This window comes from Uloborus diversus, chromosome 2 (assembly GCF_026930045.1).
Source record: "Uloborus diversus isolate 005 chromosome 2, Udiv.v.3.1, whole genome shotgun sequence".
NCBI classification, from domain to species: Eukaryota; Metazoa; Arthropoda; class Arachnida; order Araneae; family Uloboridae; genus Uloborus; species Uloborus diversus.
This window is the reverse complement of record NC_072732.1, coordinates 90,907,240-90,924,467: the sequence shown is the minus strand read 5'-3', so window position 1 is coordinate 90,924,467 and position 17,228 is coordinate 90,907,240. Positions and strand designations below refer to the sequence as shown.

Sequence of the window (17,228 nt, the reverse complement as noted above, 5' to 3'; positions counted from 1 at the left end):
AGCAGGGGCTTTGATACATTAAATTTTATCAAGTATGATAACAGTTTCATTCTAAGAGCATCGAATGTGCGAGAGACAACTGAATAACTGTTGAACAAAATTTGCTTCAAATCGCTTGAGCAGGAGACTTCATCTCTAACAATCATGTTAAAAGTCCGCTATTACAATAATTTTTTCGTGAACCCCCTTAAAACCTCTCGCGAGCCTCCAGGGGTTCGCGAACCACCGGTTGGGAACCGATGCTATAGAGGGTTCCTTGTGGCATATGTGCACTGTAGAAATCAGACTTCAAGACAAATTCCGGTACAGTTGGAAAAGTGAAGCAGCCCACCCTGAAACTTGACAACCTAGCTGGCACAAGTCAACAACAATAGTGTTTGACCATCGATTACATGGAAAGGCTAATATCCGGTTTATAGGCGGAAATGGACCTATCTATTAGTTTATAGGGGTGTTGTTTTGTTACAGATTTGCACTTTTGCCTCTCTATTATTTAGCCTTAGTTTTGTAAAAATGAAAACTTGCTCTCATCAACACTTTTTCAATCTTAAGTATATTTGATCTATATTCTCACGGCAAAAAGTAATGGATTTATTTATTCACTGCAAAGTTTTTGAGCTTACCATTTTGCTTTTACGTTCCGGAACGAAATGAAAATATTTTCTTTTCTTTTTGCTGTTTCCATGGTAACTATTTTTGTTTTCCCTTATTTTATTTTAGAGAATGCAATAAATGAGTAAGGCACTAGTGACATCATAAAACGCGTGCATCAAAATCCCATCGTTATTTTCCCTTCTCCCCTGCTAGATGAATTCAGATGGAATAGTCTTTACTTGGCAGATTGCCAAATTACATACAATCCGCGATCAATCAGTAACATCTATTTTTCTATATTCGTTTCATGTTTATTTTAAAAACTACATTAAATGCTGTAGAAGTCGCATTATAACTTCCAAACGAGAAAATAAACTGCATACATGATCTACGCCAACAGAGAATCTTTTTTTTTTTTATAATCAAAGCAAGAAATGTAAGCTTTAGGGGTGTGCAGAAGCTCAAAGCTTAAATCGCTTTGTATTGATAGTTTTCAAATCAGAGGAGTGTTTTATTTCTTAAGGGGTCTAAAGAACGTAATTCTTCAAAATTTTAGATGTTTTGCATTATTTAACTCTGAACAGTTTGATACCTTATTTGTTACTGACTTTTCGAGTTATCGTACAAAAAATTAAGCTATCTCCATAAAGTTTTAAATCTCTTTTTCTCAGAAGTATATTTTTCGTTTAACGCGCAACATATCTCAAGATATTTTGAAAAAATTTTCATAAATGTTTTCATGTAGATTTTTCTGGTCTGTTTTTATGGACTGAACCTAAATTTAACTTTTTTTTCCTAATTATTATTATTATTAAAATTATTATTTTTATTACTTTTTTTTTTTGAAATTTTAAAAATATAAATCAATACCAAAATTTTCTAAGAAAATATTTGAAAAAAAAAGATTCATTTTTAAGTAAATCTTAGGCAAAGATCATAAAGATGTACTCGAAAGAACGTACGTAAAATGTTTTATGAAAAGATATAGTAAGTTTTTTGAGATATAATGCTCGCAAAACGAAAAACGTACTTGTGAGGAAAAGTGGCTTAAACAACTGCAGGTAACAGAAATCTCTATGCGGATAGTTTACAGTTTTGCACTATAATTCGAACGTTTTTTACGTACGTAGTAATAAATAAGGTATTAAATAGGATAATAAAGTATATGGCTAGAATAAATAAGGTATTGCGTATAGTAATGAATACTTCAGAATTAAGCTGTGCATAACATTTTTTTTTACCAGAAAATCGAAAATTTTGAAGATTAAAGGTCTTTAGATCCCTGAAACAGAAAACATTCTAAACTATGAACAAACGTTTAGAACTAATTAAAAGCTTGAAATAAAAAGTTCCTGGAAATTCAAAATTATGCATCCAACCATGAAAGAATATTAATAAAAATAAAATACCGCTTGAAATGTTCAGAAACAAATTCTTACTACTGAACATTCCTCCGAAATATATGCACCGAAATTCAAATTCAGTTCTCTTTTACGATAAGAATTTCAAAGCAGTACTAAACGCTCTAACCAGGTTTTCGTGTACTAAATCTATTTTGATGCTTTGGAATATTTCATGCAAATGATTTCAAAAGAATTTGATTGTAGATTCGGTTGTCTCCTAGCTGATCCAATACAAGATACAGTTCTGCTTTGGAATCAGTTTCGTTGTGGGAATATTTTCCTTCTTTGGAAAACAATATCAACCACAAATAAATTACTTTTCTTTGCAAACGCTGCTACGGCGATTGAATAGAATGTAAAGATTGTATTCAGTTTCGTATTCCACTCTTTCTTCGACTGTAAAATGCGTGACGCATTTTTTTGATCCAGTAAGAATAAAATCCAATAAGGATAAAAATTTAATATCCTTTGACAAGATATTTTCATCTCCCCAGGCAGATAACGTAAGTACATGTGGTATTTTATGTGCGAGAGATACCCCCTTTTCTCTATTGTGTATTGGTATTTTTGAATAAAAGTTTGCCTTTATTTCTTGGTCACTTAATAAAACCAGATGCAGCAGATTAAATGGCCATAAGTATATTCTTGTTTATATTATTGTGTTGGAATGTATTGTTTGACAAAACAGTTCGTATAATCATCTACGCTGCCGTGGGCAGGTAAAGGGCTGCAAATGCTAATTTTTCTTTTTTTTTTTTTTTAATTTTATTATTTTTTTTAATTAATTAATTTATTTATTTACAGTTCGCTCTCTGTTTAATGAAGCTCTATTTAAAGACTTTCTCTATTTAACAACGGCTTTTCACGGTCCCAGATGGTCCCATTTAGTGTTAAAAGCATTCTATTTAAGGACGCATTCTGCTTAAGGACGATTTTTTGTGGTCCCTTGAAAGTCGTTAAACAGAGAGCCAAATGTATTTATTTATTTATTATTGTTTATTTATTTGCATTTTTCTAATCAATTGTACGTTAGCTTTATAGCAAAAAGATTTTTTGGTTTCCGCTAAAAAAAAAAAAAAATAATAAATAAATAAATAAATAAAACGCCGAAAAAAGTATAATTCCAACATTTCCCTATTGTTGAATCCAAAACGCGTTTCTTCAGAAATCTCGGAAACTAAACTCATTTCCGAAGATACTGCCGTTTACTTGCCCACGGCAGTACTATAACAGAGATGAGAGATATGTTCCACTTCCTGAATAGTTATACATCTTCGAATAGGAGCGTAATGCTATTGGTTGGCATCATTAATTAACCTTTAGCATAATTTTTTTATACAGTGGCAAAGTTCAATGCATATTGCAAAAGCACTTATTTTCGCCAACTGGAATTTTCGCAAAAATGAAGAAATCAGTGACTTCGCGAGCTGAAAATTTCGCAAAAGAATAGCTGAAAATCTGGCGCACTTCATGCTTACGCTTGCTGTCTACTGCGTTACCGGATTTTGATAATTAAGAATCGAATTAAATATTCTAACTGTTAAAATCTCTGCGCTAGGCATCAGTGAATGGCATTTCATCACTTGTGATGTCGTGTGCAGAAGCGTAAAAAATGAAATTGAAACTGCTCACTGATTAAAATAATTGTTTGTTTTTTTTAAACTTCGTCAATTTATATTTTAAATGGTCAAATCCAATAATGTTTTTAAGCATGCTCTTTCAGAAAAAAATTGTTTCAAAATTTCAGAAAGGACCCCCTCCGAAAGAAAAGCAACTGACTCTCAAAAATCGTGAAAATTCAAGCCTCCCAAAAATAAGTGCTTTTGCAGTATTTTCTTTCTTTTCCGCGGCTCTTCACGTAAGACTAGTCCTAAAGTTTATACGACCACAAAGCACCTAGAAGTGTATTACCGCCGACGGCGGCTAGTTATGTAAATGATTTTTCATAACTTGATTTTTTTTTTCTTTGCAGGTCCGTATGATATATTTGTACGGGAACTTGTCGCTATGGATGGAATAGATAACAGTGAAATCTTGCTCATTGATGCCCTTGGGTAAAAATGAATTTTTATGATTTATTTGAAATAATATTTTTAACACATATTGTTACCAAAAATCTGTGACAAAGAATCCTCAAAAAATATCAATACTTTTATCAAAAACATCAGTACGAGAAGGGAAAAATTTATCCGAAATACTTTTTAAAAAAGTAACTTAAACTAAAAACTAAAATTGAAAACTATGTATTGAAAATATGATTTTTTTAATCATGTTTTTTGACATAAATATCTCACAATGTGAAAATTAGCAGTTGTTACCCGCTGTTTTTCATCCCCCCCCCCCCCGAGTATATATAAAAATCATTCTGATTGCTAGTGCTGCCACACCTGCGTATAATAACTTCAAAAAGAGGTTTTCAAATGAAAAATTAAATACCCTAAAAATGTTTACAAAATAAATGAAATAAAACAAATGCACAAACAGCAACAAGAAATGCGATTATCATTTTATTAATTTAAAAATTTGTTTTGTTTTGATTTTTAATGTTTCAAGAGAGTTTATTCGTTTTACTTGAATATGACGGAATCTTAGCTGTGCGAAAAGGATATGAAACATCGTTGATATTACACTGCGCAACATGAAGAATGTCCTTTAGATGAAAAATAGCATACATTAGGCTGAAAGTAAACGAAAATGCAACTATTTTTTGTTTACCAACACAATTCTCCCCAAAATTCACGGTTTTTTTTTTTTTTTTTTTTTTTGATAAAACTATGACGTGTTTAGTACTAAAGAAATCAGCTTTAAATGCGAAAAGCATATGTTCTGTTCTATTAAAAAATGATGTTACAAATCAATTCTACTGAGTGATCAATGTGATTTTTTTTATAATCCATCTAACTTACTAAACAAGTAGCCTATTAAAACTTTAATGCATCATTTCCTATACATGTTTTATACTGGATCACTTTTCCTTCAACCATTGGTAATTTTTTATCAAAAATATGCTTTGTTTGAGCTAGTTCTAACTCGTCATTCTTATTGTTACAAAATTGTTAAACTAATACTTTTTTTATATGCTCTGTTTGGGCTAGAAATAACTAACAAAACTAACGAAAAAATGCTTTGTTTGGGCTTGCTCTAAGTCGTTATTCTTACTGTTAGAAAAAAGTTAAAATTAATATTTTCTTATCATTAGGATTTTAGACTATTAACCAAGCCATTAAAAAAAAGTTACAGGTGTTCTTCGAATAACACGGTTAATTCGTTCCCTGTAGTATCGAAACCGTGTTATACGAGACGTTTTTGAAAATAATATTTTAACTTATTTTTAAAACTAATTATGTATGGGCATGAGAAAAATCAGGTTATATGATGTGTCGTGTTATTTCGAAACCGTGTGATACGACACTTAGAAATAATGTAAATCAAGGGATGTGTACCGTGTTGTATCGGAACCAAGTCTCGTAAAAACAAAGTAAAGTATTAGAGTTATTAGCAAAAATTAACAATGTACTAAACAAAAATGAAATTCCATCTTTTAAAAATATAACATTCGTGTCGTGACCGTCGAAACACTTTGCGCACTGCGCAGGGTGAAAATATACAGCAACATATTTCGTGTAAATTAAGGGGGGGGGGGAATCGTGATTATTTTGCTGATCGTGACTATTTACTAGTTGAGTTTTTTTTTTTTTTTTTTTTTGTTTTATTCAAGCTAGCTCCGCTACAAATAAAACAAAAAGAAATTAATTGAATAATTTTTAGCATTATTGTTATTACTCAGAATATTATACACTCTTATTTTCATTTCTTATTGGTTATTATATTTTGTTCACCACAAAACCAGTTTTATTTTTTATTTTATTTATTTATTTATTTTTTGAACTGATTTTTGTTTTTACAACTTATATCTGCCATCGAATGATGCTTTCTGGGATTTTTTTTCTTCTACTTTTTCATTCAATTAAAATGGTGAAACAAGTAATTCCTAAAATTTTTAACAATCTTCTTGAATTTAGTCATAAACAACATTTTATAATAAAAAAATAATTTGTCATTTACATAAATGCAAATGATAAATTATTTTTCAATTATAATCTGTTTTAGTAATACAGTGAAACCTGTGTAAGTTGACCACTTGCGGTGCAGTACTTTGGTGGTCAACTTAGACAGGTGGTCAACTTATAGAGGGTAGTAATGAAAGCTTTTTTTTTTTTTTGTCATTTCTTCAACTATAATTGGAATACTTTAAACTTACTTTCATTGTTTAATATTACTTTAAAACAATAAGAAAAAATGTTGTTTAAATAGTTTTAAAGATTAAATTTTTGTGAATCGATAAAAAAAAAAATTGCCTCATTGCTTATGAAAAAGTACTTACTCGATATTAACAATTCCTAAAAATTCATAACAAGTCAAAAGTGACTCAAATTCTTCATTTGATTTTTTCTTGTACATTTGTAACCATGGTAATCTACTTTTCAACAAAATAACTCTTTATTGAAGTTCGGCTCATTTTCTGCGACTTAACATTAGCCCAATGTTTTTCGATGGAAGCATAAATGTTCATATGTTTTTCTAAAATGGGTTTGGTTACTTATTTGAGGCATAAATGATGAAACGTTTAGTACAATCTAATGCTTTTGCATAGTGGTCAACTTACAAAGGGTTTTTTACACTACTCCAAACCAAAGCTGGTGTATATTAGTGGTCAAGATAGACAGGTGGTCAAGTTACAGAGGTTTTCCTTCATTATATAAGATAGGACTAATTCCGTTCCTGACAAAAGCGGTCAACTTAGACAGGTGGTCAACTTACAAAGGTGGTCAACTTTACAGGTTTTACTGTACTGGTTTTGTAAAATCTCCTTGCTTTATGAAAAAAATATTGACATCCTCAGACCAAAAAAAAAAAAAGAAAATAAATTTCAAAAGAGCTAAAATTTAGTTTTTCAATTTTTTTGAAATTTTGTGGAATAAAAACGGATCAGACATGAAAATGTCATTTTAATGTTCCTTTTACTTGTCATTCTATCTTTTTTCTATCGTGGTACGATACGGAGCTACGGAGCCGTGTACGGAGGAAGAGGGAAACATTTGGTAAAATGAAGTGCTGCCATCTATGTACAACAAGGTTAACGAAAAATATTAACGGATTTTACGTTAAACCTAGGAATGAATAAATTTTACTACAACTATGATTTATAAAACTTTATTTCTCGCAATAGTTTTGAAAAAAGTTGATCATTTTGCTTCAAAAATAGCTGGAAATCATTGTACGGTGAACAAAGTGTATTTGTATTTTTGTATACATTCTTAATAAAAATTTAGATAATTTTTCCTTGACTGCCATTTTAATATAGATTTTTCTTAGTTAAGACTTATTATTAATTTTACATTTTAGTATTACTTCAAAAATTGATATTTATTTTTATCTGAAATATTTGATATTGAACATAAGTTAGGCTTTTAGAGAAACAAAGTAATTTGGATAGAATGCATAAAACACGTAAACAAGATAAAAAAAATTCAAAAAGAAATTATTTGCTCATTTTTCTTGTGTTTAAAAGTTTTTCTCTATATTTTTAGAGATTATGATTCTTTAGGAAGTTGTACTATTTAGAGGAAAATAACACAGCACGTGATTTAGAACATGTATTTATTGATTCACTACTTCATATTTCAACTCAACAGTTACTAAGTTTGCTACATTTTTAGTGCTACCAGCACTAGTGTAATAAAGTACTGATCTTACAACATACGATATCGTTTGCACTTATATATTGTTTCAACATATAAATCGTTTGCACTTATATATTGTTTCAAATGAATGCAGTGAATAATGATGGTTTGAAATCAACATGAAACATTCTTTTTCAATTCGACATGTTGAAATCAAAATGTTTGATTTAGAAAATAATTCTGTTTTCATACGAAACTTAAATATCACGTGCGTCAAAAAGATTTTTAAGCACTATTTAGTAGTGAGGAAGAATGCACGCGTTGATTGCACATCCCTTGAAAAAAAGAAGTAAACTATTATAGTAGTACTTAAAATACACCACCAGCTCAGTTATTCAATCCGAGGACTGCAATTTCATGTTTTTTAGCATTCATCAGCCCGGAATAGGAACCATGTGAGCCGGAGGCGAAAAACTTCTTAAAAACTTACTCTTAAGGGAGCCAAACAAACTGGTAGCTAATGTATAATTAGCACACCAGATGAGTGACCGCAACAATGGTGCGGTTCAACTCAAAGATTGATGGCAAAGCATGGTATTTTGTAGTAAGTTACCGCCCTAAGCCAGGGCTAAGGCAGAAATACTTAAAATACACCACCAGTTCAGTTATTCCATCCGAGGATTGCAATTTCGTGCTTTTTAGCACTCATCAGCCCGGAATAGGAATCACATGAGCTGGAGGCGAAATACCTCTTAAGGGAGCCAAGAGAGCCAAACAAACTAGTAGCTAATGTAGAATTTGCACACCAGATGAGTGCCGGGCTGATGAGTGCTAAAAAGCACGTAATTGCAGTCCTCGGATGGAATAACTGAGCTGGTGGTGTATTTTAAGTATTTCGGCCCTTAGCCCTGGCTTAGGGCGGTAACTTACTACAAAATATTATAGTAGTATTTTGCATTTTAATATCGTTTCAAAGTGTATCGTTTCAAAGCACTAAAAAATGATGGCTTGAAATCAAAATGAAAAATGCTTTTGAGGTTGTCCATGTGGAAATCACTTTGATGTAGAGAATAATTCCTTGCATTCAAACGGAAAATAAATTTAACGTGTGTCAAAAATATTCCACAGTACTGTTTTATGAGAAATAAGACACGCGTAAATCGTACAGCCCTGGGGGGGGGGGATAAATAAACTAATTACTCAGTCATCATGCTTACAAGAAAGAACAAGAGTCAATATCCCCTGAAAGATCACGATTTGAACTTTTTTTTAAAGTCATCCAGAATGTATTTTGGAAATACAATTATACCATTAAATTCAGCTATACAAGAGCAATAAAACAGGAGAAAAGATATTTTGAGTAATGTATATTTTGCGTTGAATGTTATAAAAAATTTATAGCTCTTCTTTGAGATTGCCAGTAAGTTAACCACGACATTGTCCATAAACCAAATGAATAATATATAAAAAAAAAAAAGACAGAAAGAAAGAAAAGAATAAAGAGAAATAATAGAGAGATTTGCGTTGATAAACGGATGTAATACACAAGTTTCATAATGGGGTCCTTTCCGAAATTGAAAAGTTTTTTTTTTTCTGAAAGAGCATGCTTAATAACATAGGATTTGACCATTTTTCAAAAAAATTGATAAAGTTTAATATTTTAAAAATTATTTTAATCGGTGCGCAGATTCAATTTTCTTTTTTACGCTTCTGCACATGACATCACAAGTGATGAAATGGCATTTACTGATCCCATTAGCGCAGAGCGCAATATTTAATTTGCTTCTTTACTCACATGTACTGGCAACGATATGGTTGATAGCAAGCGTACAGCGCAATATTTAATTCGCTTCTGAATTATCATAACCTGAAAACGCGGTAGACGACAGCAAGTGTAAACATTCAGCATGCCAGTGGAGTTCGCGCCAAAGTTCATCACTTGTGGCATCATAAAGACCATGCCTTGTTTGAAAAATTGGACAAACGTTTTGAAAATAAAAAATTTTCTTTGCTCCACGTGTTTTTTTTTTTTTTTTTTTTGTTCATTCTATCAACTTTAGTGACTAAAAGTAGTACTTTTGACTGATGGAAATAACCGCATTGTACTAATTCATATTTGTTTTTTTATGTGTGTGTGTCTTTTTTTAGATGTCCAACAGATACTCTGATTATGGGATCGTTACAAAAAGCCAGAAGCGGAGACAAAGTTCTGCACGCAAACTTTGATGCGTTCAAATTCCCAACATCAGAAATCGTTCAGTTCAAAGCTCTTGTCACTCCATGCTTGCCAGCTTGTGAGCCCGTACGTATAAAGTCAACACTATAAATTTTACATCAACACTCAAAATTTCAGCACTCGTTAAATTGTGTCAACTCATAAATTATACGTGGTGCTGTTGTTAATGAAATGTCCTGGAAGTAAAATTTCGTTATGTTACCATAAAGTTATTAAAGTTATGTTCCCATTCTTAGGAGCTAGAAAACTTTTCACCTCATTTATTTTTCCCCATTTCCTGTTTCGAGCACGTTGAGTAACGGATGTTTTTGCTGATTGATTTCCTTTTTCACATCTATTCTTCTTTGTTTAAAAAAAAAATAAATATGACTTATAATGTCGAGCTTTAGATGCTATTATACATAATTCCAAATCAGTAGCAACGGTACGACGGTTCATTGAGCAATTAGAGCGACTCTAATTTGCATTAAATTCATCGCCTGTGGAGAAGACAGAAAGATTTTTTGTAGGGGCACCTCCCAGTAGCAAATAATAGACTTTGGTGCGCCTCTCTCCCCAAATATTTAAAAGTGCGCCCCCGCCCCATAAGATTTTTTTTTAATTTTAACAAAGTGTTATTTTTCAGAGCGTGCGCCCTCATACCTCTTGCGCCTCTCCCCCGTCCCCCTCCGCGACGCGGGGGTTGCGTGAGGGGGGGGGGTATGTATGCCACTGTTTCCTCTACCAAATTCAATTTTCCATGAGGTCCCAAAACATTATTAGGATCCCTTGAAGTCAATCTATCCACTTTAAAGTACAGAAGTATAAAGTACTTACTAATTTCTTTCGGATGTGGACGCAAAATATTTCTTAAACAGTTTAGGCCTATGAGTTATGTTCTTAGCCTCGTATATTTTCCACCCTAACTGAGAAAAATTCACCCTGTCATCGCCTGTTATACATTTAAAAGAATGTTGACTGAAAAAAAAGGTATAACAGCACAATGCATCAGAGAACTCAGAATAAGAAACTGCATAACGACTGCTTTTGCATAAGAAAATCCATTCATATCTGGAAATCAATAAAGTCAGACAAGTCACTCTTAAAACGGAAATGAAACTAGCAAAACAGAATTACTTACTTTGTTGCGTAAGCTCCAATCCTTTTCTTCCATTGTTAAATATGTACTACATCCCCTTTTTCAACCAAATATTTATCTCCATTCGTTATCTTTCCCAATTTACTTTGCATATGCAAAGATCATTAATGATTTCAAATTCCCTAAATGATGCGCCCAGCCCGTGCTCCAAACAACAAGCCGGATCCATTATCTGGATCTCAACTATGACGTCACACAAATGAACCTTATTCATTACCTCTATTGAAATCGGACAAATAATGATTTAAATTCCAAGAGAATCTTCAAACTGGGAATTCAAGGTTTGGACAATATTGATCCCGCTGTTCAAGTAGTAATGCTTTCAAATTTGATGTCATTTATAAAATGAGAGTCATACCATTCGAACATGGTAGGGTTGTTGAGTCGTCTGCGCAAAACTTCGGGACCATTATCGAGAAGATTAAGTTTTAATAGGACACTGCGCATTTAATTAATAGCACGAAATGACCAAGTGCAAGAGGGATTTTGAGCCCGATTAACTCTTTCTTTTAACAAAAAACCTCTAAAAGAAGATTGAGGAACACTGGAAGCTTGATTAAAGTTATCGATCAAAATAATTGGTTATTCTGCCGTCAGCATTATAGAGATTTTAATTCGGAAGGTATTGAGAGTAATAGATTATTAAAAAAAGTTTTTTTTGTCTAGTTGCTATTAACATCAATTTTCAGCGGGAATTTATGAAATTATTTACTGATCTTTATTATGTCACTTTAATAAATATTGCTAAATTATGTACTTAATTTAGCTTTAAAAAGGGGGAGGAAAATATTAAAGAATTGAATCCAAAATGATATGTGAACACCAGAAAAATGCTCCTTCTAGTAAAATAATTGTGTGTGGGGGGGGGGCAGCATTGTGTAAGCTTTGCCTAAATAATGAATCTCTTCCAACATCAAATCTTAAAATTCAAAGCGCTATTTGACAGTTTATTCTCAACATTGCAACAAACAATGATTAAGTTCCGATCGTATTTACGTCTCAAACTGTTTTTTTTTTCTGGCACCAAATGTGATAAAAAAATTATACTTAAAATCTAAACTTTGCTTCTACGCTAATAAATCAGTGATAATTCCGTATTATAATCATAGTTTCAGTCTAACAGCGAAGTATATTCATAATCCTGTATTTATGCAAAACACGACATTTAGTCTTCAAATTGCAATAATAAGATGCAAGGAACTAAGTATCGCTCAATTGACTTACTTGAACTACTTGTAAAGTCTTTATTATTATTATTTGTTTCCATATGTCAAAGGACATGATTTTTCGAAAAAAATTCTCTGCGTACTCTTCGAACTTTGGATAAATATTTGTTACGGGCTTACAAACTAAATTCTGTTTTTACCAAAGGTCCCTCTGCGTACAATCATTTCATTTCAAAAAAATGCAAGACATTTCTGACTGTTAACTAAAATTTTGCATTTGTACAATTACTTTTACCATCTTTTTTCGTAGGCGAAATAATTTTGATTTCTAATTGAATAGTATAATAGTAAACAGCTAAGTTAAAATACGTTTTTTTTTTCTCGTTACTCGCTGAGATTGAAATGAAAGGAACATTTTTAGAAAAGTTTTTAAAAAAGAATAAGTTCTTCAAAAAATGATATAATTTTCACATACATTATTATTCAACCACATTTGGAAAAAAAATGATTTTGCTCTTATTGTACAGTCACACACATTAAGAGGATACAACCTCATAATCTCGAATAGTGCTCAAAAAACTATTTCATATAGTTCCAGTGTCCGATTCTTTATTGTATACTAGTTGCTTTGTGTGAAATATCTATTAGAATTTCGAAACTCCCCTAATGAAGCTACAGCTTTCCAATCGGCTAAAATCGTTTTCAGAATTGTCGTGACCTCACGGATGACGTAATACAAATAGATTTCCACCATTACTCTTATTGGATGCAAACATAATCCATTCGAATTTGAATGAATTCTTGCCAAATGGAGTCTGGGGTTCGAATGCTGATCACAGTATTTTATTGCCTTTTGTCCAAGTTATCTCAATGCATGAGAGATACGCTTAGTGTGGATTTTGTACTTTGCTGTACTTTACCCAAAATGATTTAAAATAATAAAAAAAATTTTAAGCCAACAATTATTTTAAGAAAAAACACTTTTGATTGATCACATCAAGTAATTAAAATGTTTTATCTATTTTCGAATGACATAAATTTTATTGTCTAAGTAATCTTGGAAAAAAGGAAAAATGAATGTTTTTAAGGTGACCTTTTGAGTTAAATGCTTATAACATCATAAAAAAGGTCACCTGGAGTTATTTTTGAATGCTGTTGGCATTAAGCAGTGCCAACTACTTAGTGCTACTATATAATGCTCATAATATAATTCAAGTATTTAGAAGATTCAAAATGAGAGATAGCATGTGAAGTTTCAGCTCATGCATTTATTATTATTATTTTTTTTTATTATTATTATTTGAAGAATATTTCTGCCATAACGAGCATTGACTTATTTACTGACGTGAAAAATGGGAAATTTGAAACCATACACATAACTTTAAAAAATGTATTATTTGAAAAAGTAAAAGCATTTGAAACAACTCATTTCAACTGCATGAAATTCAAAAAGCAAAGTTTACACTATGCAAAGCAGATTGAACAATATACACAGGGCAATGGTGCTAAAACTTTTCTCAATGAGGGCCGCATCTCACATTAAAATTATTCTCGCGGGACAGGACACATAAAAAAATTTAAAATATTATTGTTTTTCCAAAATAGGTCGAGAAGGCATGGAAAAGGAAAGATAACTATTGCAAAAATTGTTTTATTTTCAATTATATGATGGTAATTTCATAAATTCTATTTGCTTTTCAAAAGCCAATCTTTGGCAATTTAGCTCTAAATTGTGACATTGTGTATAATCGTGGTTTTCGACTTGACACCCTCAGAGACCACCCGCACCTACCAATTAATTGCTCGGTTTATCAGTTTTAAATGCTCAGATAAATCTGAGCAAGTGTAACCTATAAAACCTATAAATAAGTGGTTTTCGACTTCTAACATTAAGAAATACAACGGATCACAGGGGCTAGCTTAGCAAGTCGCATGTGGCCCTCAGACCGTAGGTTAAACACCACTGACGTAGAGGATATCTTTCTTTTTCTGACTCAAGTCCTTTTCTTACATTGTAGCTTCACTTAATCTTTGTTGGACCTCCTCAATTCTCACTTTAAATAATTAAATGCTTTCATGCAGCAATTTTTTTCATTGGACTTTTTTTTTCAGGCTGATTGCTCCGTGCGAACTTTCGATGGCGCAAGTCAGAAAATGGCATCTTACGGTAAAAAGAGGAGGAGGAGAGAATCCGACAGAATCCGGCGTTCGACAGAAGAAGATGAGCTAGTGGTTGTCCAAACCATTCATATCACTGACAAGTTTGGTTTCGACAGAGAAAGTCGAAGAATGGATTATGGGAATGATTTTAGATCATACAATGAACTAGGTAAGAAATTAGGTTTCAATATTATACATTACTAAAAATTTTTTATGTTTATAGCTTGCTTATTTATGAAACACGTTAGAAACAGAGTGTATTTGCTGTCTTCCAATAAATAAAATTCGCTACAACAAGTGAATGCAGTCCAACTAGACATTCCATCATAGAACTTATGTATGGAAAGTATAACAACTCACGACATCGCGTCAAAATACTTTACTTCATATCCAAAATTTTTCAAAAGCGACTGGCAAAACTTGGGCAACCTCTGAAAATGTGCTAAGAACAGCCATTACTAAAAGTTTGTTGTAATGACTTGTTGAAGTTTCTCGAAATCCATTTTCGAAGAAGCAGTACGTCAGTACTTCTTCGAGATCCTGTACTGCTCTTCATCTACATTACAAAGATTCGACAATTTATGATTTTTCTTCTGCGTTGTTTCTAGAGAAAACAAATCTAGAAAACTAAATCAAGGAGTTACAGTGTAGACTTGAGTACCTTTACTTTCTCTTTCCCAAAACATGAGACGATGCCTTCAAAGAATAAATCTAGTTTTATATTATCTTCCTATTCTCGATGATTTTGTTCTTGATGCTTTATTATTATAAAGTGTGCCTTTTTGGAATGAAAATCCAAATAGTTTATCCCCCTCCCACCCATTTTTGTTTAATATTTCCTGTCGGCAAGATACACTATAAAATTGACACCGTGATGTTATTTATCTACATTATCTCTCAAAGCGATATTTATGCATATAAGAAAATCATGTGTTAAAAAAGGGGTCGTACAAATTATATACATTTGTGTCATCGTGCATCACCTTCCCCCTCCTTAAGAAGCGAAATTATCGTTTATGATAACTAAAATAAGTAATGAAAATCTCGATTCTAAATTTTCTGGGAACCGTGAGGAAACTGCACTGTTGTTCCGTGACGTGTGATTCTTTATATCCGTGACGTGTGGTTCATTCTGAACTGTCACTTTAGACTCATGTTTTTTCACACATCTCTCTTTTTGTTTCTGCGCCTGACTTAAATACATTCCCAGCAAAATTGAATATTTTGATGAAAAAAATAGATTATAAGCAACGATAAACAAAAGAATTCTCGAAATGCGTAAGTTATACACACGTGTTTCAACGGATGCCTGTTGTTAACCAACCGCTGTACTCAGTGATTGCCACGCCGCAGCCTCCTGATCGCAGTACATGCAAAAACGAACAACGAGAAAGAAAGATAGCGAGAAGATGTTTCGTCATATAAAAAGGTTGCGGATTAGAACTTCAAAACCCTCGCACAAGAAGTTTCACTTCAAAAATTACTATCCTTTAATCATATTCCTTTTATTATTGGCTACAACCAGGGTTCGAAAATATCATGTTTTTGAAAATATCGAAAATATTCGATATCGAAAACATCCGATATTTTGATATGCATCCGATGTTTTCAATCAGCACAAACTAGCCTTCAAAATAGTAAATGCATCCTTAAATCACTCTTTTTTTTTGGTATTATTACAATATATAAACTTAAAATTAAGGTTTCTTTCATTTTATTTATATCTAATATTTCATTTTATCTTTTAATCAATTTTAATGGATATAATTTAGATTTAGCTGTTTTACTCATTTTTCTTCTGTAAGCTACTTTTACACAGTTATATGATTCAGCAATAAAACATAGGCATTAGTCGGCGCACAGTCAATAAGACATTTTCTTTTTTTCTGACCAATGTTTAGGATTTAATTAGGCACTTTTAATGTGAATTAAAATTGTTACATCGCTCATAATTTTATGAATATAAAATACAAGTAAAAAAAGAATATTATATTACTTTGTAACGTGTATTATGTATTAATACATCATAAAAATATTGTTCAGAACTTTTGGTTATTTAACTATGAGAAATATAATTTTTATATTGAAAATACCATAGTTGAAAAAATAAATATCGAAAATAGCAAAATATCTTGATATTTTCAAAATAAATATCGGATATGTGTCGTAATATATATCGGCGAACCCTGGCTATAACTAAATTATTTTTTAACTGGTTGAGGTAGTTAGTAATTTATCTTCTCCCTATTACATACCATCAGACTCGCTTTCAAAATAGTTTCTGATGAAGATTCAGAGTTTGACATATTGAACCCATTTAATGTGGAAAAAAACATAATAATATATTTCCCTAAAACAAAAGTTTTATTACAGTTAGCACCATAGGCGGATTTAGGACTGAGTTCCTGGGGGGGCAGGATTTTTTTTTTTTTTTTGGAGCAACATTTTTAGTTGCCCTCCCCCCCTCCCATGTTTTTCTCTGTTTTCTGTGATGCGTAAGGCCATTCTTTACTTTTTTATGTGTCGTTTTCATTACTGTGTGTAATCATGCTGTCCTTTTTAAATTGACCGTGGGATATAGAATATCTCCAATTTTAGGGGGTCCGGGGGTTACTCCCCCGTAGGAAATTATCTAAAATTGATATAAAATTTTGCATTTTGAAGTCTTATAAGGGTTAATTGGAAATAATAGGCAAATAATTTTTTTTAAAAGTTTTACGCTTTAAAAGTGCTTTGTGATGCAAGTTAATACTTTAAAAGAAATGGTGCACAGATTTAGAGAATAGGTATCAAGAGAGTAACATACTACCCATTTGAACAATTCTTAATTTATACACTTGATAAGAA

General features: G+C 31.8%; 1 protein-coding gene across 2 annotated transcripts in view; it reads left to right on the top strand.

Annotated features, from left to right (window-relative positions):
* Positions 1 to 17,228, top strand: part of LOC129217167 (uncharacterized) — a 269,302-nt gene that overhangs the window by 242,752 nt on the left and 9,322 nt on the right. For both annotated transcript variants that reach the window (XM_054851430.1, XM_054851429.1), the window contains 3 exons: positions 3,970 to 4,051; positions 9,830 to 9,983; positions 14,334 to 14,550. In XM_054851430.1, coding sequence (XP_054707405.1) covers positions 3,970 to 4,051; positions 9,830 to 9,983; positions 14,334 to 14,550 — 453 coding nt within the window. The remainder of the gene's footprint in view (positions 1 to 3,969; positions 4,052 to 9,829; positions 9,984 to 14,333; positions 14,551 to 17,228) is intronic.